This window comes from Pezoporus flaviventris, unplaced genomic scaffold (assembly GCF_033815535.1).
Source record: "Pezoporus flaviventris isolate CSIRO_AGI_PZ_B2104156 unplaced genomic scaffold, CSIRO_AGI_Pfla_v1 ptg000078l, whole genome shotgun sequence".
NCBI lineage: Eukaryota > Metazoa > Chordata > Aves > Psittaciformes > Psittacidae > Pezoporus > Pezoporus flaviventris.
In genome coordinates, this window is record NW_026892626.1 from 16,277,747 (window position 1) to 16,302,767 (window position 25,021).

Genomic DNA, 25,021 nt, shown 5'->3' on the forward strand with positions numbered 1-25,021 from the left:
AGCACCAATACACTGGGGCAGGGCCAGTGCACCAATCCAGAACAGCACAGCACCAATACACTGGGACAGGACCAGTGCACCAATCCAGAACAGCACAGCACCAACACACTGGGACAGGACCGGAGCACCAATCCAGAACAGCACAGCTCCAATGCACTGGGACAGGACCAGTGCACCAATCCAGAACAGCACAGCACCAATACACTGGGGCAGGGCCAGTGCACCAATCCAGAACAGCACAGCACCAATACACTGGGACAGGACCGGAGCACCAATCCAGAACAGCACAGCACCAATACACTGGGGCAGGGCCAGTGCACCAATCCAGAACAGCACAGCACCAACACACTGGGACAGGACCGGAGCACCAATCCAGAACAGCACAGCTCCAATGCACTGGGACAGGACCAGTGCACCAATCCAGAACAGCACAGCACCAATACACTGGGACAGGACTGGAGCACCAATCCAGAACAGCACAGCACCAACACACTGGGACAAGACCGGTGCACCAGTCCAGCACCAGTACACCGGCACGGAACCAGTACACCAGTCCAGCAGCAGCACAACACCACTCCACCGGCTCAGAGAACCCAGTACAAGGCCGGGGTTCCCCTGGCAGACGGCACAGTGGGGCAATACCTGGTGCTGGGCCACAGTACAGCACCAACAAGCCAGTTCAAAGCACCCAGTGCTGTGCAGCGGGGCCACATTTGGGGGGGCCACTCCCGTGCCCTCCCGCGGGGGGGCGCCGTGCCCCGCGGGTGCTCCCTTTAAGGGTGCGCTGTCCCTTTAAGAGCCGGACGGCTGTACCAAAACAAAACGGCGGCGCGGCCATTGGCTGGGCCGCGGGCACGTGGCGCACAGCTGGTTTCCTGCGGCCGCGCGCCGGTGCCAGCCCCGCGGCGGCGCGGCCCGGCCCGGCCCGGCTTGACCCGACCCCGCTCCGGTGCTCGCGTTACCGGTACCGGGACCCGGTGCTCCTGTGCCGCGTTCGGCATTAACGGAGCCCCGGCCCAGCCTAACCCAACCCAACCCGGCCATGGCGCACTCGGCGCCGCTCGGCCTCCTGGAGCAGGGCTGCCCCATCCAGGTGGAGCACGATCGCAAGCGGCGGCAGTTCACCGTGCGGCTCAACGGTAAGGAGCGGGGCTCGCTGGGGGGTTACCGACCCCGCTCCGACCCGGGTTGTACCCCCTGGGGGTCCTAATCCGCCCTTCTTACCCCTGTTGGCTCCCCCTTTTCTCTATCCCCCGAACACTCCACCCTGCCACCCGCTCTCCGTCCCTCTGTGTCCCCCTCGCGATGCTCTTCCGTGCCCCCGGTTCCTGATATCCCCTGCATCGTTCCCAACCCGTGGGGTCTGGGGCTCTCTTGGTTGGTGTGAGGAGCCCCACGTTGGCACAGGTCGGTTTGGGGGGCACCAGCTTGCCCCCACCAGGAGCAAGGGGCTTTGGTCGGTGTTGGGGATGTGCCTCTGTGTGTGTGAGCTGCTCGGTGGGATCCCTGTAGAGAAGCCCTTGGGGGCTTAGGGGGCCCAGCACTGTGGGTTCAGCAGGACCCACAGCACCATAGCCACAAGCATCAAGCCACAAGTAGGACCAGGGCTGGGGACCCCTAATGATGGGGTGACCCCCCGCAACAGCTCTGCCATGTGTAGGGTGGACTGAGCAAAAGCAGTAGGTAACACATCAGTTTTTCTATGGCACGCTGATTCTTTTGTAGCCATCCTCTTAATGGTTAATCCCAAATATTCCACCATCCCAACCTCTTTTCGCTGCCCATCTGTCGTGCTGAGAGCTACTCTGGATAAAACAGGCTGCCTCGCTGCCCTGCAGAAATTGCAGGGTAGTTGTCTCCTAAAAAATAGCTGGGTAGCTCAGAATGACACCGGCTGTAGGAGCATTCCCAATGAAACAACAGGAATAGGCTGGGGTTTATTTTAGGCTCTTCCTCCCCCCCCCCATCCCATTTTCATTTCAACCACTAATTACAAAGTGCAGGCTGGAGGCTCAGCAGTGGAGGAGCGAGGAAGGAGGAGACGTGTGTGATGGGTGCGGGGAAAACAACCGCTCCAACTGCTTGTTTCAAACAGAAGGAGATCAAACAAGGTCCCCTGTTGCCATTACAAGAGCTGTGACGCAGTGTCGTCGCCCTCGGTGAAGTTTGTGTGCGCACAAAGAGAGCGTTTCCTTAGGGAAGCGTGATCTCCTTATCGTGGTTCGCCATAGAAAACCTCAGCTGGCCACACTGTGGGATGAGTTGGGTCTGGAGAAGGGGAACTTTGAGAGGATCCGCAGTGGGAGTCATGTGGGAATCGGCACAAACAGCTCCAGAAGGGGATGACCGCGGCTTGGGAAGCCTCAGTGTTGTCTGTGGATCCGCCAGATCAGGGTTGTTTCTCTGGGAGTTCAGTGCCGGCCACACAAGGAAGCTGAGCCGCGTCCTGGCGTGACGGTATTCCTGCTACCGGGCTGACTGACATCCACGCGGAGCGGGTGATCCGTCCCTCCTCCTTCTTAGGCATGTGCTGATGACAGGCAAGCCCTGGAAGGTGCTCAGGCGATAACCATCTCTGGGGGAGTGCCTGGCAGGGTGTTTATTTCCTGTGCTGCTCTCTTCATCGCTGCTGGCACGATGAGCATCAGTGGTGCCGAATGTTCCAGCTGGTTTTCCACGCTGCACTCAAGGGAATGACAAGAAACGGGTCAGGTTTTAGTGCCGAGGGGCCCTGCGTGTCCCCCTGAAAGGGAGCGTGGCAGGGATGAACTGCAGCCTCTGGCGTGAACTCGTAGTTAGCTGTGGGCTCCGGGATCAGCTTGTATCTGCTGTCTTGGTCCTTATCTTAGGTAGACGCTGAGTGTGGGTGATGCTCTGGTGCATGAGGCTCGTGGAGCAAGGAGCCAGGCTTCGCTGGTCTCTGTTCTGAGGGGTGGGTGGCTTACGGTACTGTGATGTTGGGTAGTGTATAGTATGCATTATAGTACCTAATGTATAGTATATATCATAGTATATAGTGTTAGTATATATCACACATAATATATATATTACCTATTAGTATATATAATATAGTATTAGTATATACAGTGCAGTATATATAATATACTATGTATTAGTATATATAATATAGTATATATTAAAATATCACCACTTTCCGTGGTGATCTTCTAATGGAAATCCCTGTACAAGAGGCCTGAGACACTGTGAAAGCTGTGAAGTGGTTGTGAAAGTGCTGGTTTTCAGCATCATCCTGTGTTTGCCTCTGCACCCCCGGGTAACCTCATGGGAGGGTAACCTCATGTGTCAACTTCCTCCTTGGACACATGAAAGATGAATTGCATTTGGTGTTTTCTGGGTTGCCCTGGCTTTCCCTTCTCTGCTCTTGCTTCCCCTTCTCACCTCACTGCTGCACATGGCTCCTAAAGCTCTGATGGAAGCAGCTGCTTCGCTTTAACACATCCCCTTTCTCCTTGCATCCCAAATGCATTGGGAAGCTGGAAGTAAAGCTGATTACAACCAGACCTCACCGAGCTTGGTTATCCCTCTGAGGGGAGGGTAGGAAGAAGCCCAACTGGATTTGTAATCGCTTGAGATGTGACTAACAGCACGAGCGAGCCAGAAACCTCCCCGTGTTAGCAACTGTGTTGGAAAACATCAGTTTGACAAAGCTGAGAACTTCCATGGGAATCGGACAGGCTGGTTTAGTCAGGAATAGTTGGGGATTTTTGAGATCCAAGCTAGCATTTCTGGTCAAAACAAGAAACCCAAAGAGACCTCGCCCTGAAGGAGTCGGTCATTCCAGCTGCTGGCACAGCTGCCTTGGGGCAGGGGACCTGCCTTGCTACCCATCAAACACATCAGGCTCTCCGGTGGGGAGATGGGCTCACCGCATGCACCAAGCGGCTCCAGATCCAAAGGGATGCGTGGGCTCCTTGGATACCCACACTCCTGCTCATCCAACCCGTGGGTGCAGCAAGCCACACTTCCCAAACCTCCTGCTCTTCCCCAGCCGGGTTTGGGCAGGATCCAGTGGCCGGAAGCTCCTGCTTTGCCCGCTGCAGAGCTGAGTCTTCGGAGCTCATTGTCGGGAGTCCAGGCTTGTATTTATAAGGAAAACTGGAGCCGGTTGTGCCTTGGTGCTTTCCTCACTCACCACTGGGGCAACTGCACCTCCTGGAGGGGCAACTGCTGAGTTTGCAGTGGGGATGAAGGGATCCGGTCACTGCATCAAGACAGGCACCCCCTAAAGGGGGCCTACAGGAAACCTGGAGAGGGGCTTTGGACAAGGGCCTGTAGGGACAGGCCAAGGGGAATGGCTTTAACCTGCCAGAGGGGAGACTGAGATGAGCTCTTAGGCAGAAGCTCTTCCCTGTGAGGGTGCTGAGGCGCTGGCACAGGGTGCCCAGAGAAGCTGTGGCTGCCCCATCCCTGGCAGTGTTCAAGGCCAGGTTGGAGCAAGCTGCTCTAGTGGAAGGTGTCCCTGCCTGTGGCAGGGGTTGGAACTGAGTGAGCTTTAAGGTCCCTTCCAAACCACTCTGTTTCTGTGCCATCCCCATTCCTCCTGTGCTGCAGTCACCTCAAGAAAGCTCCTAACCAGGAAACTGCTTCAAACCAGGATTCCCCCCCCCCAGTGCTGCTCCTGTGAGTGAGGCCCCTCCATGGGCTGCACCATCTCCACTCGGCTCTGTCTGTTGTACTCTGTTGTGTTTTCTCTCCCTAGTAACGTGCCCCTGGCTCCCTGGGGATCAAGGCCAGCTGACAGTGTGCAGCGAGCTCCAGCCTGGGATGCGCGAGCTCCCTGGGACATCTTGTCCTCTTGGATCGCCTCACGTGCAGCTTTCAGCATCCTCCTTTGGGCTCCGCAGCCAGAGGAGCTGAGCTGCTGCCTGCCTATGGGTTTTCTTAGGTCTGAGAGTGGGAAACGGGGCTGGTGTCTGTTCCCTTCTCCCCATTGTTGTCCAGGAATGGCTTCGCAGCAGTGCTATAAGGAGGCTGGAGCTCAGGGGCTGCCTCCAAAGGCTGGCAACTGCTCAACCATGAGCTCCCTGGGCTCGCAATGGTGTATTTGGGCTGGGGCCAACATAGAAGGACAGGGAGAAGACAGTGGGAGAGGGATCAGTGAAGGGTTTGCTGGAGTGGGATGTCTGTGTCTTTCTGGATGATGCCGTGCCCAGCTGGGGCTGGGCTCACTGCTTGTTCCCCTGAGGCTCATGAGCCACCCAGCCTGGTGACTGGTGTCTGTCAGTGCTGCCCAAAGCCATCCGCCCTGCTTGGGTGGAAGTTCTGTCCCATTGATCCCAATGGAGAGCAAGTTGTCCCTTGCCCCCCTTTAAAGAAAGCTTCCCTTTCCCCATGCAGCCCGTGGTTGAAGGAGGGCAGGCTGAGGACCAGCCCTGCTGCCGCTTCCATCTCTTGCTCCTCTTTCTTGCTGTGCTGATTTGCATTGACTCAGACTTCCTTGAAGCTGAGGCGCTGTGCAGGGGAGTGTCTGCGAGTCCAACATCTCACCCAGCGCGATGAGGCTCAAGGGTTAAGACCTGAGTCTGTTTTGCCAGGCTCTATCTCCCCAGGCTGATAAAATCCCTGCTCCGAGGTCCATGGGATAAGACAGGCAGGTGGGAGGCTGGCTCGTGGCATCCCAGTTATGCCGTGTTTTGGTGTGGTTTCTGTGTGCCCCCTCTTTGGGATTGCAATAAGCTGGGGTTGGGCTGCTCCTGCTTCCAGCTCCCCCAGCTTTGCTGGGAACATTCCCCATGTCCAAGGTGCCACATAGCAGCAAGGCTGGGTTCTTCCAGCGTTGTATTGCAGCAAGGTGCTTCTGCTCCTTCCTCTCTTCCCTCCAGCCCCAGGGAAGTCTGTTAGTGGGAAAACAAGGGTTATGTCTGGCTCATTGGAGAGCTAGAACAGCCCAGATTTGGGGTACAGCCTGCTTCACCCTGCTTCTCCCAGGGGCTCTGGGTCCCAGTGGGAACGGTGCAGAGAACGTGTTCAGAGCAGCTGCTCTTGAAGGAAATGGGCTTCCCGTTGGCTGGTCCTTCCCTTCCCTTTGTGAGCCATTGGCAACCTTCAGCCTTGCTCAGCAGAGGAAGCGGGATCTCCATCTCCTTTTGGATCCCGGCTTGTGTCTCCTTTGTTATCAGGGCTTTCTCCCACCTCCAGATGTGTGTATCCAGCTGTGCCCAGCGTTCAGGTTTGTTCCTGCCCAGAGAGGGCTTGCAGGGGGTGTTTGCGGTGACCTTTGAGCATAACCACTCACCCCTGGCTGTCCTCCCCATCAGCTCCTCCTGCAGTTGTGGTTCTGCATCACCCACAGCAGGGAGCTGGAGGTGAGGGACTGGGAGACTGCACAGCCAGCAGCAATCTCCTCCCAGGCTGTCAGTGTCACCTACAGGCTCCTCACCAAACCCTGTGTCCTAAGCATCCCTGATTTCATGTGCTGTGTGGCTCAGGGTCCCATTACCAAGGTGAGCACATCCAGATGTGTTTGAGTACTGAACTGGGATGTTCTGCACTGGGACCAGTTTCCCACAGCATTGGCAGTGCTGGTTTGCTCTGTCAAGCCAGCTGTAAAGTCCTTTGGGCTCTGTGTGTGTGTTCACCTGTACACTGGGGGCATCTTGTTGGCTGGGGGCTTGTGATGCTTCTGTGGTCCAGCAGACAGGAGGGAAGGTCTGTCCAGGGCAAATCCAAGGTCTTCCAAGCACTGCATCATCTTCTGTTTTGAATGCCTTTGTGTGTGTGATCATTCTAAACAGATCATATATAAAGAAGTATATGAAGAAGAAGATGCTTTTTGCTCTCTCATCACCCGGAGAATTTAGTTCCAAACTTATCAGAGCTTCAGGCAGAGCCTATGGCAACTTCTGCCCCAGGAGCAGCGCAGAGCAGAGTGGAAGGGCTGGAGCATGTGAAAGCCGCCCTTGTCAGAGCATTTTACAGCCTTCAGTGCTGCCAGCTCTGCCAAAACCACCTCTGAGAGGTGCCTCTAAGGGAGCTGCCACTCACCGTGGCACGTCTGACAGGAGGCTTTGCCTGTGCCCCGACCTGGGGCTGTCCCTCCAGTGAGACCGGTCTGTGCTGCTGGGGAAGAGCTGGGCTTGCAGTTGCTCCCTTGGCTCTTCTCGGGTGCCCTGGATCCATTGGTTCTCCCTTTATTCCCCACGCAGATTTGCCGCTGTAAAATGGGGCTATAGGATCTCATCTGCATTGGGCTTAGTAACAGGGAAGAGGCAAGCACCCCTTCAGCCCCTTCCCCACTCTGTTATCTCTGCCCATCCCAGTGCTTTACCCCAAAACCCTCTGTCCTAAGACAGAGTGGGGCATCTGGCATCTATAGGGAGACTAAAGGGGCTTGGCTTTATGGTGATGTAGAGGCTGAGAGGGGCAGGACTGGTGCCTGGAAATACCCAGGGGAACAGCAGGGAGGGGAATTATTTATGTCCATCCCAGAACAATGTTGGCACAAGGAAGAGCGGGTAGAAAGCAGCAGGAATAAACTCGGGCTGGAAATGCAAAGTTTTCCATCCAACGCAGGGGGATTGAATCGCTGCCTAAAAGGAGCAGGAACCAAAAAAACCTGAGCTGCTTCTCTCGAAACACAATTCAAATGGGCTCATTCCTGGTGCCTCGCAAATACAGGGATGGGGTGGAGCTGTCGGCTGAAATGCAATTGAAATACAGAGCATTGAGCTCAGTGAGAGCATATAGTGAGTAAATGCAGGGGAAACTTGTGGCCCTTAGTGGAGGGAAAGGAAAGGTTCCCATTCTTTGAACTGAGCTTGTGTCTTAGATTGGAAACTTGCCTATCTGAAACTGGCTTTTAAACGCAGCTGCCCTCTAGACCTCAAGTGTTTGCTTTTGCATTGAAGGCCAAGCTCAGGCTCTGCAGATGAAGCCAGAGGGTGTTTTTTAGCTCTCCTCTGGTTTACACATGTGCTGAAATGTCTTTTTTCCTGTAACTGAGCTGCTGTGAGAAAGGTCAGGGTGTTGTAACAGGAAGCCTCTGTGTGTGTGTGTGTGCATGTAAATGTGCGTGCACAAACCCCCTCGCGTGCCTATGGGAGCTTTCTGGTGTGTTTATGGGATTCACCTCTCCCAAAATGTCTCTGTCTGGATGCTGCAGGTCCGGGCTGGGAAGTCTTGTCCTGTTTCATGCCATGACACAAACACTGTGCTGTGGAGAGAAGGGAATTGGCTGTCCAAGTGGCACCAAAAGCAAAGTGTCCCCCACAGCACCACAGCCATTCCCATGGGCACAAGGGCTGTTGTATCAGTCCCAAAGCTGCTCATCCCCTGCTGTGGGCTCCATCCTGGTGGACCAGGAGCCCGGGGCTCCCCAGGGACATCCCAAGCCTCATCCCTCTCTCTCACACCCCCAGGTTGCCACGACAAGGCAGTGCTGCTCTATGAATACGTGGGGAAGCGGATCGTGGACTTGCAGCACACGGAAGTCCCAGATGCCTATCGAGGGAGAGGAATAGCCAAGCACCTCGCCAAGGTACAGCCCCGGCCACCCAAAAGGGCAGAAGCCATGGCTAGAAAGCCTGAAGCCCCATCCCATCCCATTGGAATTGAATGCATGCCCCCTGGGAACTGACTCTGATCCAATGGGAGATGGGGCGGCTGGCGGGGCAGATGGGAATCTGTGGTCAGGCATTCCTATTTCTGGTGGTGAGAGGGACTGGGTGGGTGTCAGCATGTCCAGCTGCTCAGCCAGGCTCTGCTTTTCCTCCTTGCAGCAAACAGCCCTCACACCCACTTTGATGCAGCCCCTCTCCTGGGGGCTGGGTCCCCTCATCTCAAAGCTTCAAGGTCCCTGTAAGCCCCTTTCCGGCCCTTGAAGCCTGGAGCCTTGCAGGGAGAGCTGAGGAGCCACAAGCACAGTGGTGGTGGGGACTATGGGGTGATGCTTTGGGGTTACAGCTACTCCCTGGCCCCATAAACCAGGCAAAGGGGTGACAAAGGTGGCCTTTATAAGATATGGCTGGGTCACCTGCAGTGCCAGCCATCCACCAGGCTGGATGCATTGAGGGTTACCCAGGGGGTCCCTGCACATCTCTTGTTAAACTGGGGACCTAGTGGTACCACGGAGGCTGTGGCAGGATAACTGTGCTCTGCTCCCATCCTCTCCCTCCATCTGCCTCATACAGGGGATACATGAGGGCAACCTCCTGCTCCCTCAGTCGCATGTGGGGTGCAGGAGTCCGGACCCCTGTGAGCCTTCAGAGGAGAGCATAGAGCTGAGGGTGCTGGTTGTAAACCTTGTGTCCTCTCTGACTGCTTGCAGGCAGCCCTGGACTTCGTGGTGGAGGAGGACCTGAAAGCTCACCTGACGTGCTGGTACATTCAGAAGTACGTCAAGGAGAACCCCCTGCCGCAGTACCTGGAACACTTGCAGCCTTAAGGCAGGACTGCTCCGACACCAGCGCTGTCCCTGACTGTTCAACGCGGCCTTCGCTTCTCTGCCGTCTCAGGAAAACCCCTTCCCACACTCACAATTCCCTCTCTTTTTTAAGTGCATCCATGTGGTGCATGAGTGTGGGCACAACCTCCTCCTCTCTGCCCACGTGCGAGCGTGGCTGCTGGCTCCAGGCACACGCGGTGCCTCTCGGTGCTCTTGCCGAGCCAGGTGATGGAAGAGGATGATTCTTCCACCAAACTCCATCACAAGAGCAGGGGATGAGCCGATCTGCCCCTCATCCTGTCCCCTTTGCCTGGTGACAGCTATGAACTTGCTGAGGGATGCTGGTTGGGGTGGTTGTGGGGTACCAGCTCCCCTTTCTTCCCAGCAGGTGGGGGAGATGCTATGGATGAGGCCTTGTGGGACAGAGGGAGGTGGCAGGTTCATCCCCTGCAGCATCTGTTGAACACTGAGCATTGCCCAAGCCCATGTGGAGTACAGATGAGAACGTGTGGGCCGTGATGGCACCATTGTGGAGACACTGGGATGGTGACACCTTCAAGTCTAGAGACGGGAGCCACGTAAGGAGTGGGTTTAATCTACAGGGGCTGTGGCAGAGCATATGCAATGTGAGTGCGCAGAGGAAGAAAGGCAGCTGAGTTGCAGATGCTCCTCCCTGGAGATGCCAGCTCCTGCCCAGCCTCCTATACATAGCCCCAGCATGGAATCTCCACAGGGTCATGGCCATCGTTCGTGTCTCTGCTCCCTGCTGTCGGTGTTGACCGTGCTGGTGTGGACAAAGCCTGCTCAGGAGAAGAGCACCAGCCTTGGCCTAAGCAATAAGGGGACACCCCCTGCTTTTGCAGGCACCAGAGTGGTTTCCTGCAGCTGAAGAGGAAGGCTCCCCTCCATCTCCCTCAACTCCAGCTCTGCACCCACATCGTAAAAGCCTGACCTGTCATTGTGTCCTGACAGCAACAGGGGTAAGGCCTCTGGGACTTGCTCCTATCCCATCTCCAGGACCTGATGCTGGAGCCGCCTGCCTCCACTTGGATGCTGATCACTTCTCCTTACAGCCTTTGGAAAGGAGCCCTGGCTCAGGGCATTACCTGCCTGCTCACTGCCCCCCACACAGCTCCAAGCCCAGGGTGCTCAGCCAGCAGCAGGAACACCCTTGTGCTGTTACCTCCACAGATGATGACCCTGTAGCACAGCTCAGCATTGCCGCAGTTGGATGTAGAGGTAACACTGTGATGGCACTGCCTGCTTCTGGCTTCCTGCCTCTGCTGCCTTGCCCAGGCTTGCCGGGGCCTGAGTTACACCCCAGAGCATCTCCCCTTGATCCCAGGGCTGGGCTGTGATGGGGACACCTGCGCTCGGCAGCCTCAGACAGAAGCAGATAAGGAGCCTTTCACCTGGAGGTCAAATCCAGCCCCAGCTTATCTCTCAGAAGGGACTAAAGTTTACACTCTGTGCCACGCACTGAATGAAGCCCAGGCCAGGAGGCAGCTCAGCCCTCTCCCAGTGCCCAGCACCAAGCCCATGGCAGCAAAGGCAAAAGCTCCTACACCCTGGTTGCATTGGTCAGAGATGGAAACCCTGTGCCTGATCTCGGCCCTGAGCTGTTCCAGCCCTGTTCCTTCTGGCTTGAGGCTGCCTGCCTCTGCTTTTGGGCTGCCCACCACCAATATAACACAGCCTGTGTCCATCAAGCAGACCCATCTCCAGCTTGAGCTGCTCAGGAAAGGCATTGGGCTCAGCCCTGCCACTGCCTCACGTTTCTGCCCTCTTGCTGCTTATTTCAGCCAGGATGTGACTTTCAGGGTGGCTTAGAGGGACTGGGAAAGGGTTGCAGGTAATGAGTTAAAAGGGCTCAAGAAGAAATCTGGGCTGCTAAATATTCACTCTTTCATATGCAAAAAACACTTCAACATGCAGTTACAGGAGCAAGGCTGGCTCTGTCACAGCAAGCAATGACAGAGCCATCCCTGCTCTTGATCTCAAGGTGAAGCTGAACCATGTCCTCTCTTGCAAGCCAAGATAAGACACTGTTGTATCGTTATCACAGTGGGGCTGGGCGCTTGGAAGAGATGTGTGCCTGGCTGCCTCATGGGAGCAATAGCGTGAGCCCAGTGCCGCAAGCCTCTGCCCTGGTTTTGTGCTCGCTTCCACTGTGTGACAGTTCCAGAAGTACCATTGCATCAGCTGCATGAGAGCAGAGGGTGTGCTGTGGTTGCTGCAGTATCCCAGCATCCCAGCTTGGCTCTGGAGCCCTTCATGCTGCTCTGACAGGAATCTCATGCTTCCCAGCGCTGGATCACAAGCAGCTGCCTTAAATCAGGCTCAGCACACGGTCTCGCTGCTGCTTCCCTTCAAGGTGCTACAATCCCTCCGGTGTGTGACCTGACGGAGACGTGTGCCAGTGTCCGTGCCAACAGTTTCACTGCTGTACCCATCCTCTGCCCTGGTCTTCCCTTCCCTGTGGTCTCTGATGATAAATAGCAATACCCACAGGTCACCAGCGATGCTGCGGTCCATGGTGCTCCTGAGATCTGGCCTTGCCAGGAAGGAGATGGCTCGGGGTCTTGGTGTTGGGCAGCCCTGCCCCTCCAGCTGGCCTCTGCAGGAAGGAGCTATGAGTCCTGTGCTGCCCCTTGGTGCTCACTAAGTCTGGAGGAGTTGGGGATCTTGGACTCTCTCTGGCAACAGGAGTGTGGAAGTGGTTTGGTTGCATAGCGAGGTTCCCCGGATCCATTTGAACTATAGACCTGGGTGGGTGGGGAGGTGCAGATTGCTGTCCAACGTGCTTCCACACCACCCAACTTGAAACACCCCTTCCCTCACCCACTTCCCAGCGTTGTCTTCCTTTGTCCAAGGTCTCCATTCTGTTGAATTCGGTGGTTACGATGTGCCTTTCCTTCTCAGGACCTGTTACAAACGACCTTTCTGCTTTTCTTTCTGTCTAACATTTATCTTCCTCCCTCCCCTCTGTCATACTATAAAACATGAACATAATGCATGGAATACAATACAATAAAAAGTGTGGCTTAACTGCCCTGCAGTGCTTCCCTCTGCTGCACCAGGGAGGGGGGGGGGAAGCAGGAGGAAGTGCTGCAGAACCCGGCACAGTGGGTGTCCCCAGCTCTGTCACCATGGGCTGGGTCACTTGGACACAGAGCCTGTTTGACAGGTCCTGGCACACAACTCTGCTCTCCAGTCCATGGCCAGGGTATGGTTTTTGCTGCACATGCATTTTCTACATAAAGGTAAATAGTATTTTCCTCATCCCTCCAAAAAAAACCCATGTATTCTAACAGATCTAACCCTAAATTTCTTGAGAGTAGCTGCCATGCATCTGTCAGGAGAAGGTGACAGTAAAAGACACAAGTTGGCAGATCTGCACATTGATGCACTTACCAGCTCCTTTCCTCCTGCTTACCCTTCTCCTCCAGCAAATGCTATTTCTCTCCCTCATGAGGAGGAGGATCTCGTGCAAGGAGAACCCCATCCAAGAGGTGAGGATGATGGAGGGTCCATAAGACCCTTGCTAGGTTCAGGACGAAGGAGTCGTGGTCCCAGGGCTGGCGTTGGCCACAGCTCCCTGTGGCTGCAGCTGGCCACTTGTATCTTCATCACCTAACCTGGATGCTACCTGCATCAACCCATCTCCCAGCATGGAGCACCTTGGAGCCAGATCCTAGGTGATGTTCCCACTGCAGATAAACAGGGAACCATGCGCTGAAGCAATAGGACTTTATTTCAGGTCATAGGGCTGGCTGCAATGAGTGCATAGAGCGTAAGAGTGAGTGGGACCACAACTGGTTCCTCTCCTTTACCAGCAGATCCAGCCCTGCTCACACTCCTCAGTCCTGCCTTGAGATTTCAGGCCAGTCCTTGGGTGTTATCCTCTGCTGAGCAGCCACTCAATGCTTGTGTTCACTGGTTTAAGGTGTTTGAAAGCATTAAGGGATGAAAACACCTTAATAAGCAGCCGATGGAGTCATTCCCTGCTGTGCTTGGCCAGAGCAAGAGAACACACGGTGCTTCCCTGCTGGGCCTTGGGAATGCAGTGAGCTCCCATCATAGCGTGTTTCTGTCACTTCCTAAAGCTACAGAGGCTGAGCCTGGAGTTCCAATGGCTAAAAACAGGGCTGGAGTGAGGAGAAAGGCCACAGCTGATTTACAGTCACACTCTCATCCAACCTGACAAGTGACAAGCGTCCCTTGGGCTGCAATGAGAGCAGGCAGGAGCGTGGGGTTTGCTGCTCCCAAGGGACAGCGCGGTAGGTTTGGGTTCTAGCAGCAAGCCGGGCTGTTGCTGGTAACACGCTCTGTTTGCATTCCACATTCCAGACGATCCGAAGCTCCAGCCTGTCCCAGCAATGCCAGGCTGGGCACGCTTCCCAAATGTCTCTTCTTAGTGCAAACGGAGCATCTACCTCCACCGAAAAGAGCCGGACCCCGAGTTCTGGCTGACAAACCAGGGGTGCTGGAGGGAATCCTTGGGATGCCGGGGGACGGTGTGAGCAGCCATTCCCTTTGTTCTCTTTGGTTACGTGACATCGCTTGGGAACGATGTTGGTAAAAAGAGGCTTTTTCTAGGGATGGGAGATGCCGTTCCCTGCTGATGGGTGCTTAGGATAAAGGGAGGGCTGTGCTCTGATGGGTGCTGGGGACAGCTGGTAGCAAGGTTTATCTCCAACAGAGGGGAGGTTATGGATCAGGGAGCTGTTCGTTGCAATGGAAAAATGAATTCCAGAGAAAAAGGCTCCTTTTCTCCAGGGAGGAGCCATAGGGGGCCCTGGAGCAGCACAAGGATACTGGAGATAAGCATCCAAGCACCACTCGGGTGACCCGGCTGTGCTGGGAATGGCCTCAGCGCTGGAGGCCGTTGGGGGGGCACCTGGAACACCCCCAAACCCCTCAGCATCCACTGTTGCTGGATGGATGGGAGCCGGGAAACCTGCACCGCGCTTTCTAATGAGGCATTTGGCTACAAACTGTTATTGCCCCTCACAGGCGCCGCAGCGGAGCCAACCCATTCCCTGCCCCTCTGTCAGGACGGGGATAAATTCACCCCAGCAAAGCCCAGGCTCTTTCCCGTCGCTGCTCGGAAGAGCTTCTCCACTCCCGCTCCGCCTGCGAGCACTAGACCGGGTACCGCTTCCTTCCGAGCAGCAGAACAAGGCCGCGCTCCCTCACACCGCCACCACCCGGCCCGGGGCGCCTCACCCGCGGCGGAGGCTTCACCCCCGTTCCTGGTGGGGCCGCGGGGCAGGCCGGGACACACCGGGGAGCTCCGGTTGGGACGCGGCAGCGGAAGGGGCAGGGCGGAGGGCGATGAGGCCCCGCTGCCGCCGCCACCGCCGGGCCGCGCTGAGGGGATCCCCCCCTCCACCACGCTCCCCCCCAGCCGAGGGGACTACACCTCCCAGGAGCCCCCGCGGGGGGTTCTGGCGCGGGGCACTGTGGGACTTGTAGTCCTCAGCGAGGCTCGTCCCCCGCCGTCTGAGCGGTTCCGGCGGGCTCCGCGCACTACATTTCCCGTCGGGCCTTGCGGTAGGCCCGGGGTCTCTTGGCGGCGACATTTGCGAGTCGAGTGTGTCCAAGATGGCGGCGTGGGGAAGGAGGCGCGCTGGCCCCGGCAGCACCAACAGCGGTGGCGGCCGGGAGAGGTGAGCCGCCGCTGGGGCCGAGGCTGCGGCGCTGCCGGGGCTCCTCGGGCGGGCAGCGAGCGGGACGAGGCGGGCTGCAGCCACGCGGGGCTCCCCGCGACCCCGGGGCAAGGGCGGGGGCCTCGCTGAGGGGAGCGTGGCCGGGCAGGGTGCGTGTGAGGGGACGCGGCCCGGCTGCGTGTGGGGCTGAGGCGTGGAGCTCGCTGGGTCCAGCGCTCTCCCGCTGCGGGCGGGGAGAACCGGGAAGCGAAGGGAAGGGAAGCGAAGGGAAGGTCAGCGCGGCCCGCGGGGTGGCGGTGGCAGCCCTTCCCGCCGGCGGGGATGCGGCGCTCGGGGCCGGGTGGAGGAGGGCCAGCCCCGGGGAGGCTCCTTCGGCGGCTATTTATAAAGGCCGTAAGGGCAGCGAGGAGTCCTCCAGGGTGACCTCCTGCCGCCGCGGTCCCGGCCGTTTGCGGGGTTCAGTGCGGAGCCGCCGAGACCCCCGAGCCGTGGGGAAAGGCGCGGTTGCGGCCTGGGCGTTCGCAGGGCTCGGTAACGCTGTGGCTTTGCCCCTGTCGGGATGGAGAGGAGCGGCTTGGGACGTGCGGGAGCTTCCCATAGAGCAGCTGTGGAAGTTTGGGAGTCGTTAGCTTTAAAACGGGGAAGGGGGGGGGGGAAGAAGCAGAGGAAAATCTTGTTGAGCTGCTTTAAAATCGGTGTGCACGGTTCTTTACCTCCTTAAACCGTCTGGTTAAAGCCTGCGTTTCCTTACGTTGGCGTTTTCCCTGTTTTGCCCCAGGGCTGACTGATGTAACAAGCGGCTGCCGTTTTTTAGTGTGAGTTTTCCTTTGTCCTCCCGCCTTACCGAGACACTCTGATCTATCCCTTCATTTCAGCCTTGGCTTTTGCTTCCTTTTGTTCTCTTGCTGTAACTCAACGCTGTTCTATTTGATGGTGTAGCCAAGGAGAGCCACAAGCAGCCCTTAAAACCCTGGCGCTGATGTGAGTTGCGGGAATGCGGGGTGCGTTCAGGGAATTCAAAAGTAATTGAACTGGAAGAGCCAACGGAATTACTGCATCAGCGGAGTTTATATACAACGACTCGGGATGCCACAGGGCTCAGTGGCATCGTGGTGAAGCTGCCTGCACCCAGTGCTGGCTGAAGCCCATGAGGTGTGGAGTTTCCATGTGGGTTTTCCTTGTGGTAGGCCTGACCTCCCAATAGAAGTGAAGGGGGAAAATAGGATGGAAAAGAGCACTTAATAACCTCAATGAGAATCGATGCTGACTTAAGAGTGAGTTGTTACTTTGGAACTTCATCTGTGAATCATATAGTAATCTAAGTGCAGTTGGAGGTGACTCTTTTAAGCTGTGATTACTCTTGATCTTATAATCAAAACCACTTAATCATAAACTTGTATTAGTTTTCCTTTCCCAATCAGTATATAGCAAAGTATGAGAAAGCACAGAAGTGACATGAAACAACACATGCCCCATCGGCCCGTGTGTCACAATCCCCATCAAAAGATGATGGTTCTTGTCGGTGTCATCCTGCATGGATGTGATGGAAGATCATAGTTGCAATAGTTGCTGGGTGATATCAGCCTCGTGCTACTTCTTCCTTGCAGCTGCAGAGGTGGAGATGCACATGCCTGGGCCTCTTCCCCTCTCCACCATCCTAAATCACACCTCCTGATCTCATCTGGCTGCTGGCACCTCGAGTTGTGCATCAGTGCTGGCAGGCCTGATGTCAGCCTTTGATGACATGTGTTTTTTATATGGTGAATGCAGTTCCCTCACTCTGGGCAGGGTTCTTGTCCAAAGACACACGTTCCTTTGAACTGAATATGCTAATCCAGCTTTCCTCCTAAATGAGCTGCTTCAAGGAGGTTTTAGAGTTGTCAGCCAGCGAGTCTGAAAGGCATCTGTGTGTTGGGAGGTGCTCTGAGGAGACTCAGCAGTGAATAAAATCCTGTGTGCTGTTAGAGCGGCCCAGCCTTCGTTTAAAAATACCCCAGCCCAAACAGCGCAGCAGCTCTATCTGTGGAGACGGTATCCCTTCATAAAGGACTTTATTGAGAGAAAGAAGTCAGTGGTTGGTCCAGAAGTCCTTTCCTCAATAGGAGTCAATGTAAGGACATGAATTTCAAAGGATGTTGCTGTGAAGCCCAGCTGCTGCTGAAATAGTGCAGTGAAAATAACCCAAAACATTGAAGAGAACCAGCTAAATATTTGGTTTTCTTCATTCTGGATAGACTCTTTAATGGAGCCTGACTAAAGGCAGTTGTTCATCTCTAGACCAAAACAACCTTTTCTGTACAGAACAGGCACTGAATTGTGTTTAGTGTTTTTTGTATGACATTCAGCACGATGCCCGCCAGGGCAAAAGACAGAATGGCATTTGTTCCCCTGGGTGATGTGCTAACGAACTCCAGAAAGAGCAGCTTTAATGTCCTCCCTGCTGCTTGCATTGGCTTCTCTGTGCCCTTAAAGAGGGCTCTGCTGTTGCTACCTGCACTGCTCAGTTTTCTGGTACTCTGTTTGCTTACAGCAATGATTGACCTGTTTCCATTAGTCTGGCTAATCATTAATTGACTTAAAATTGACACCTCCTTTTTGTCTCATGGCTGGAGTGGTTTGCTGTGCTCTGGTGATGTTTTCCTTCATGTTGTCTTCCCTTACTGAGGCTGCTTGAAGATCTCACCTATGTTCCCCTGTTCTTTCTTTCCCCGTTTGTGTTTAAAGCTCATCTTTTGAGCACAAGTCTTGCTTTATTGCTGTGCTTTTCCTGTTCTTCCTCTGCTTTAATGCATGCAGTGACAGCCTGTTGAGAACAGCCTCCTAGGCCTGACAGCCGTGGCTAATGGCCTGAGACTGGTAGATTATGTGGACACTGAGCAGAGAAACAATTCTTCATGTGTTTAAGCTTGGATGGGTCAGTATTTTCTGTGCACCATATCCTGGAGCTCTCCTGAGTAGCCAAATACAGTTGAATATAAGGTGGAGTATTTCCCCTGAGAATTAAAGCCAGACCACAGCTCATTCCTTATTCTTGGGATGAAATTAAGTTTCAAGAAGGATTTACGTGGGAGGAGGGGAGTTTTAGTGTTTGTATTTGTCATGTCTTGACTTTATTGACTTAATCAAGCTTGGCAGAGATGCTAAGAATGACCCCAGACACTGCTTTGGCCATCTGTAACGTCCTTTTGCTGCAGTTCACTTGCACAGCAACATGAAGTTCCACTGCTGCATTGCTAGATGAGATTGCTTGTGCTGCTTGTGACAGTTGTTATCACACTGCTGCAAGCCTCTCCTTCCTTATTTTTCTAACTACTAATCATTTGCTGTTAATCTCAATGTGTGTTTGGTGCTCTCAGCAGTACTGCTGTCCAGGAACAAAACTTGTCCTGCATATTATGGGAGGGGTTTAAAAAGAACTGCTTATGCTTAGAACCCGTGCTTTGCGCAGGGAGAGACTGCTTCTAATCATGCTTCTCAACACTTTGCAGAACTGAGATAGCTGGACAACAGGAAACCCTCACCAAAAGGCTCTCTGGTGGATTGAGGAACACCATTAGGCTGAGGGCAACAGCTCAGTCCTTCTCCCCTGCAAGTGGACAGTAGAAGGATGAAGGATGTTGTCATCTACCCTGTTCTCAGCACTCTCTTCCTTTCTCTTTTTGCCACTTGGCACCTGGCAAATGCTTTTACACATTGAGCAGCACTGTGGCTCCTCCTTACAAGAGTATTTATTTCTTCACCCATAAAACTACCTAATTGAAACTTAGAATTAACAGGCAGGCTGCTGTTTGCAGGAGGCAGCTCAGGACACTGCTCCCAAGCTGAAGGCAGAGAAATGGAGCTGCTTTGAGGCCTGCAACTGGGAAACTGCTGGAGTGGCTGTTTGCAGGCAGCTGCAGCACCTCTCTCTTGGTGCTCTGGATATTCCCATGTTAGGAAGCTAATCCACACGTAATTTGAAGCTTGCCCTATAGCTGAACAGACACTTCTGCCCCTCCTGCTGGTGGTAGCTCCGTTAACAACCCATCCCTTATAAATAACTTTGGCAATACCAAATCTGACAGCAGGGATTTTGAATGGTTTTCATCTTGCTTTGCAAGCCTAGAATGCAGGAAGCTGCAACAGAATAAACCATATGGATATAAGGTCTGGAACCGTTCTTACAGAGAAGCTGTACAACTTCGTAACTTGGCCCTTTTTATTTGGGGTGGGGAGACAGGTCCTGGAAAATAATCTGGTTGAATAATTAACAACTGCTTTTAGGTTTTGTCGGTGTAGGAAATAGCACATTGGGTTTCTGCATTGGGTACAGCATTTTGTGGCTCCTGGAGCTAGGCCCTCTCTGTCACTGGTTATTTACTATGTAAAATGGAGCTGCTATAAAATCACCACACTTCACAACGGGGGGGATGCCAGCCTGGAGTTCCTGCATAGCTCTGCGCTTTTGTTTCCCATCTCTGGGGGTGGGGGACAAGCTCCAAAAGGCAAAAGCCTCCAGCATTCCAGCAAATCCCATTGCTTTCACTGGGTTTGTTCATGTGCAGCTGCTGGCTTCAATTGAAAAGCTGTGTCAGGAGAGATTGCTGCTGGGATTGAAGTCCTGGGTCCTTCTCTGCATGCCAACGAGGTCCAGAACCTTCCCAGGCCCACACATCTCATCTGTGTCTCTTTCTATATTAGTCTCCAGCTTTCCATCCTCTCAGGCAGCCAGTTCTTGCATGGCAATAGTACGTGCTGAACCCCACTTCCCCCTGTTACGGAACTGGAGCTTTTCTGCTTGTGCTGCTGACTCTTCATGTGTCCTATTGTTTGGGCAGCTCGTTTTTCATGCTCTCTCTGTTGGTTTTGGATTGCACATTTGCAGCTTCAGCACTGTGATGGAGATTGGGTTTGATATTAGAGGAGTGATTTGGAGAAGCAGCCTAGTTTGGGGGCCACACTATCATGGCTGAAGCCTTTGTACAGTGCCCAGTGATTTTTTGCTTTCAATAGAGCTTATTTTAAGTTCTGCTTGTTTTGGCTTAGGAGGATTGTGCTTTTCTTGACTTTATCGTTACAAAGCCCCAGAGCCAAAAGATTCCAGAAGAGATGGACAGTACTGCCTCTGGCTAAAGCCTGTTGGATTCCTGCTCTCTTTGACAGGTTGTTGTGGCTCGTGGTCTGGCTCTGCCTGTACATCCCAGTGAAAGGAAAGAAAGGGGTGTTCAGAGGGGAAACCAGGCAAGATGTGAGCAAGGGGAAACGAGGCTGATGGGTTAGTGCCTCCAGTGAGCCTGGAGAAACCTCATGCAATGCAGTTACTTGATTCGTAGAGTTAGAAACCCAGTTCTCCATGGCTCTATACAGGCAGGGATGAAATGGGCTTGCTTCACCCTTGTTTTGCCACTGATAACAGGGAGAAGACCCCAGGGTGATTAGACTGTTGTGCTAAGCCCCTGCAGAGTTCTTAGTTCAATTTGGATGCTGCTTCTCTGCATGTTCCTGTGTGTTACAGAACACTGAAAATCCTCCTTGGTAGGAAATGGGAATTTTATCTGGGGGGTTGTGTTAGCACTGGGTCAGCTTCCAGCTTCAAAATGCTTTTCAGCAATAGCTTTGCCCTGAAGTCATTCATTAGGCCTTAGCAAGTGGTTTCACACAGTCACTGGTGTTGATTTACAGTTACCTGAAGTCTTGGCTGTAATGAAACTGGAGTTTGATTTGGAAGAAGCTGCATTTGGGACAGTTGTCATCAAGGAAAGAAAACCCTTGGCAAAACCCATTTAGCAGTTCTGTTCTTAATGTATCAGTGTAACTTGGTTAAGTAGTTCTTGGTTAACCACCTTTGTGTTAGCTGATGCATTCAGTTCTATTAGACGTGTAGAACTCTATATAGGTGCTTCATTATTCGTCCTTAAAACACTTTCCAATTCACTGCAGAACCTCAGAGCTCCCCAAATCCTGTGCTGAAAGAGTTAATCCTTATTTTCCAACCAATATCTGCCTTAAAGAAGCCCCTGGCGTACACATACACAGCATTCCAGTGGAGTTTTATTCTCCTTTCTACCCATGAACATGCCAAGGGGGAAATGCACTGCAGAGACCTCAATAGCTGGCTTGTCAGTTGAGTTTTCCTTGTGGTTTATATGAATTCCAGGCAGACTGCTAACGAAACTGCTTATTCCTTTGCTTTGAGAGGCTGGTGCAGCTCAGGTCCTGCTGCTTGATGTGTTTGCTGCTCCTCACACAAGCAGCTTCTTTTGGCAACAGCTTGTAATTTACTAATAGCCTTGATTACAGTTGCCCACTGCACAACACCCTGTGCAGCGTGAATGGAGCTGCATATTAAGGGTAACGTCTAACACAGCAGCTTGTGAATGTGGGTTTTCCTCCCTTATTTTCCAGCGTGTGCACACAAGTGCCATTGTACTAATGGAGTAAAAAGTGGTGGTTTCAGTCTCCCTCTCAGCAGAGTCCTGCCTCTTGGTATGGAGAGGGTCTCAGTGTGGTTGGGATGAGATGTTTTGTCTGCTGCAGGATTTGTTCTCCTCCTGCTGAAGGAATCTGCTGGATATTTTTATCCTGGAGAGGCCGCATGCTCTGGTTAAGCACAAGTCTGTCAGGAATAATTATTTCCTCTCTTAAAAGGAAGGATTTTGCCTCCTCATGGATGGGGTTTTGTTCTTTCCCAGCGCAGGTAAACAGTCACCAGCCTGTTCCTTAGCAGTCTGTCACATGAATGTAGCTGCAGCAAAGGCGATGTGTGAGGAGGGTGGAGGGAAGGTGGGAACTGATGTGCCTTCAGGTAGCTAAAAGCTGCAGCTCAGATGGGGCCTTGTGAATGCTCTGTCAGTAGGAGTGTGCTCTGAGGTGAAGCGAGCAGCTCTTTCTGCACTGGCAAAGCCTGCCTGGGTTAAAAACATCTTCCTGTCTTGCTTTGTTGTGTCCTGTTTCAGGAGAGGGAATGAACCATTCCGTAACAGGGTGCTCTGCTACCTTTTTCACCTTCACTTCCAGGAATGCTTCTTGGCCACCCTTGTGAAGGTTTACTATGGATTTACTAGGTTGGATTTACTGTGGAGGACTAAATAGCAAGCTGCATCAGTGGCAAGGAGGTAGTTATTGTGATGGGGAAGCAAATGCTCATTGGAAGGTGCTTTCTCTCTTTAATTTGACCTCCTGAGGCACCCATCAAGTGCATCAGTCTTATTTCCTGCTGCCAGTCTTATTTCCTATGAAAACTCCTCAGGTCTGGGTGGTTGAGTGGTTGATGTGTGTGGTCACTAAGGTGACACTCCAGCATCTCTGCATCAGAGAAGCCGATGGGGTACCAGTGTAAGGAACCATGTCAGGACTGTTGACAACATCCTGTTTTCTCAATGTTCTCCCTCCTCCAAGTTAGGTAAAGGCAAGGAAAAAATACTCTGCCTTATGTTGGGGTGACTTCATGTACAGCAGGCATAATCAGCTGATGTGAAATGAGGCGAGTTTAAAAGCTGCTTGTTGTGGAACAGAGGCAGTGCCTGACCTCGAGGGGCTGCCCATCCTCACTTTGGGATGTTTCTCCTGACTAGAAGCCCTGTAGTTTTAATTCCGTGTTTCCTATTAACAGGGTCACCTTGTCCTCCACGGACTGTTACATCGTGCATGAGATCTACAACGGAGAGAACGCTCAGGACCAGTTTGAGTACGAGCTGGAGCAGGCCCTGGAAGCCCAGTACAAATACATAGTGATAGAGCCCACCCGCATCGGGGACGAGACCGCGCGCTGGATCACGGTGGGGAACTGCCTGCACAAGACGGCCGTGCTGGCGGGTACCACTTGCCTCTTCACCCCTCTGGCCCTTCCAGTAGATTATTCTCACTACATCTCCCTGCCTGCTGGTGTGCTGAGCGTGGCTTGCTGCACCCTTTATGGCATCTCTTGGCAATTTGATCCCTGTTGCAAGTACCAAGTAGAGTACGATGCCTATAAACTTTCCCGCCTGCCCCTGCATACGCTCACCTCCTCCACCCCGGTGGTGCTGGTGAGGAAGGACGACCTGCACAGAAAGAGACTGCACAACACGATAGCACTCGCTGCCCTGGTGTACTGTGTAAAGAAGATCTACGAACTCTATGCTGTATGACTCCAGCAGGGAAGAGAGAAACCCACAAAGACAAAGTGTATTAAGACTCCCGCAGTAACATTTTGTTTTTCCTCTTTTTTGAGAAGCAGTTGGAGACTGGGAAAGGATTTGGTTTCATAAGAGATGTTATTTTTCAAATAACACATCACTGGTGCACCGAGGTTTTTCAGTTCTTCTCAGTTACACTTAAGGTGTGGATGTGTGGTGACTTGAGAGCTGTATGTTAGGCGATGGGAGTCCAATCCAGCAGCAGCATGTCGAAAGTGAGCTATAGGAAGAGGGGGTGTGAGAGCTTCTTCTACTTCTTTATTATTTTTGGGGGGGGGAAACATTTAAGTATCTTGTTTAATTGTATTACACAGAACCAGACAGAAGTTATCATTGACCATTAAAGGATGAGAATTTCAACTGCTTTTTGCTCTCTTGTTACTGGTATCGTAGTTCCTTTTCCTTGCAGGGGATGGAGACTTTGCTGTGAGGATGCCAGTGGTGATGATTGATTATCTGTGCTCACACACAGACCTGATGCTCCCTTTGGCCCCATGGCAGTGGTGTCCATGGACAATCTCCATCTGTTGAAGGAGTAGCTGTTGTAGTGTTGCTTTCCCTCTTGCTTGACTAGTTGTGTTTCTTGGAAGAGGCTAACTTGGTACCCCAGTGCTTACATCCTTTTGGCAATTGCTTAAATACTGATGGCTGGGGCTAAAGGGCTCCAAATCCTCTGCTGCTCTCCTCCAGCTGTTACTGCTCCACACAGTGGAGAGAACACTGAGTTTCCAGCTACAAACTCATCCTGCTCAGCTCTTGTTCATGTTCTTCCTAACGTGGATCCGTCTCTCCTGTGCAGCTGAGCACTGCTAAGGTGGGAGTTGGGCTCTCACCCTTGTGCTTTGTTATGTGCTGACCCTTGGGGGCTGCGCCCTTACTTTGCAATTCCACTGCTTCCGCTTGGAACGTGCACTTACGGAGCTGCTGCTGCTGCTGCAATGATCCATGTGCTTGTGTCTTGTAACTCTGTTACTTGGAATATTAGGTTCCACTCTTGTGCATTAATTCATCTTTTAGCTCAGAACCGTCAAAATCTTCTTCTTAGAATTGGAAATACTTACTGGTTTTGCCAGTTCCTTTCAAAAGCTAGGGGCCTGCTGCCTATAACCTCCTCCTCCCACATGGAAACCAGGCGTGGTTTGCGCTTCCAAGGCCAGCTTGGCACAGCTTCAAGTGTTACGATGTGAATACAAGAGCAAAGCCCTGTAATAAAACCTGCCTGCACACAGGCGTCCTGCTTGCTTGGAGCCTGACCTCCACCGTGAGGCACTGACCTTGGAAAGCAGTCTCATGAGGTCAAAACCCCACATTCAGTAGCCCTGTCTTTATCTTCCCTATCTGCAGCAGCAGGCACTGAGGCATCCTCCTGGCCTCCAGGCTGCAGTGAGCATTTCTGGCCATGCTTCCAGCTCGTGCTTTGCTGCTGATGTGGCTTTTGTGTCAGCAGGGCACCCGTCCCAGTGTGTGTGCTGGGCAGACTGGGTTTGCTGGGAGTCCTGACCATGTGCTTCTACCCCTGAGGCAGCCAAACCTCAGCAGGCACATGGCTGAGAGGAAACACCAGTGGCATCCAGATGTTCCTAGGTGGCAACAGCCCTTTGCTGGTACAGTGGCTGAGTTGTCTCCCTCCAAGGTTAAAAGAAGTAGGGATCCAGCTCATCTCTATTTATAGTGACAATGTACAGTTGCCTTGGCAGAGAGGAGGGGAAGAAATGCAGCTACTTCATCTTCCTGTGGTTAGGCCAAGTCTGCTGGGCAGGCTGCCCCTTCAGACTGACGTTTGAAGTGCT

At 53.4% G+C, this 25,021-nt stretch overlaps 2 protein-coding genes across 2 annotated transcripts; both read left to right on the top strand.

Moving 5' to 3' along the window:
- The first annotated feature begins 973 nt into the window (after positions 1 to 973).
- On the top strand, positions 974 to 9,930 carry NATD1 (N-acetyltransferase domain containing 1). Its single transcript, XM_061473254.1, has 3 exons — positions 974 to 1,139; positions 8,379 to 8,497; positions 9,287 to 9,930. The coding sequence occupies exons 1-3, from the start codon at positions 1,043 to 1,045 to the stop codon at positions 9,401 to 9,403; spliced, it is 333 nt and encodes a 110-aa protein (XP_061329238.1). The 5' UTR covers positions 974 to 1,042; the 3' UTR covers positions 9,404 to 9,930.
- A 4,992-nt stretch (positions 9,931 to 14,922) lies between these two features.
- On the top strand, positions 14,923 to 23,591 carry TMEM11 (transmembrane protein 11). Its single transcript, XM_061473180.1, has 2 exons — positions 14,923 to 15,075; positions 22,667 to 23,591. Exons 1-2 carry the CDS (start codon positions 15,011 to 15,013, stop codon positions 23,181 to 23,183), a joined length of 582 nt encoding a protein of 193 aa, XP_061329164.1. The 5' UTR covers positions 14,923 to 15,010; the 3' UTR covers positions 23,184 to 23,591.
- Positions 23,592 to 25,021: the final 1,430 nt, after the last annotated feature.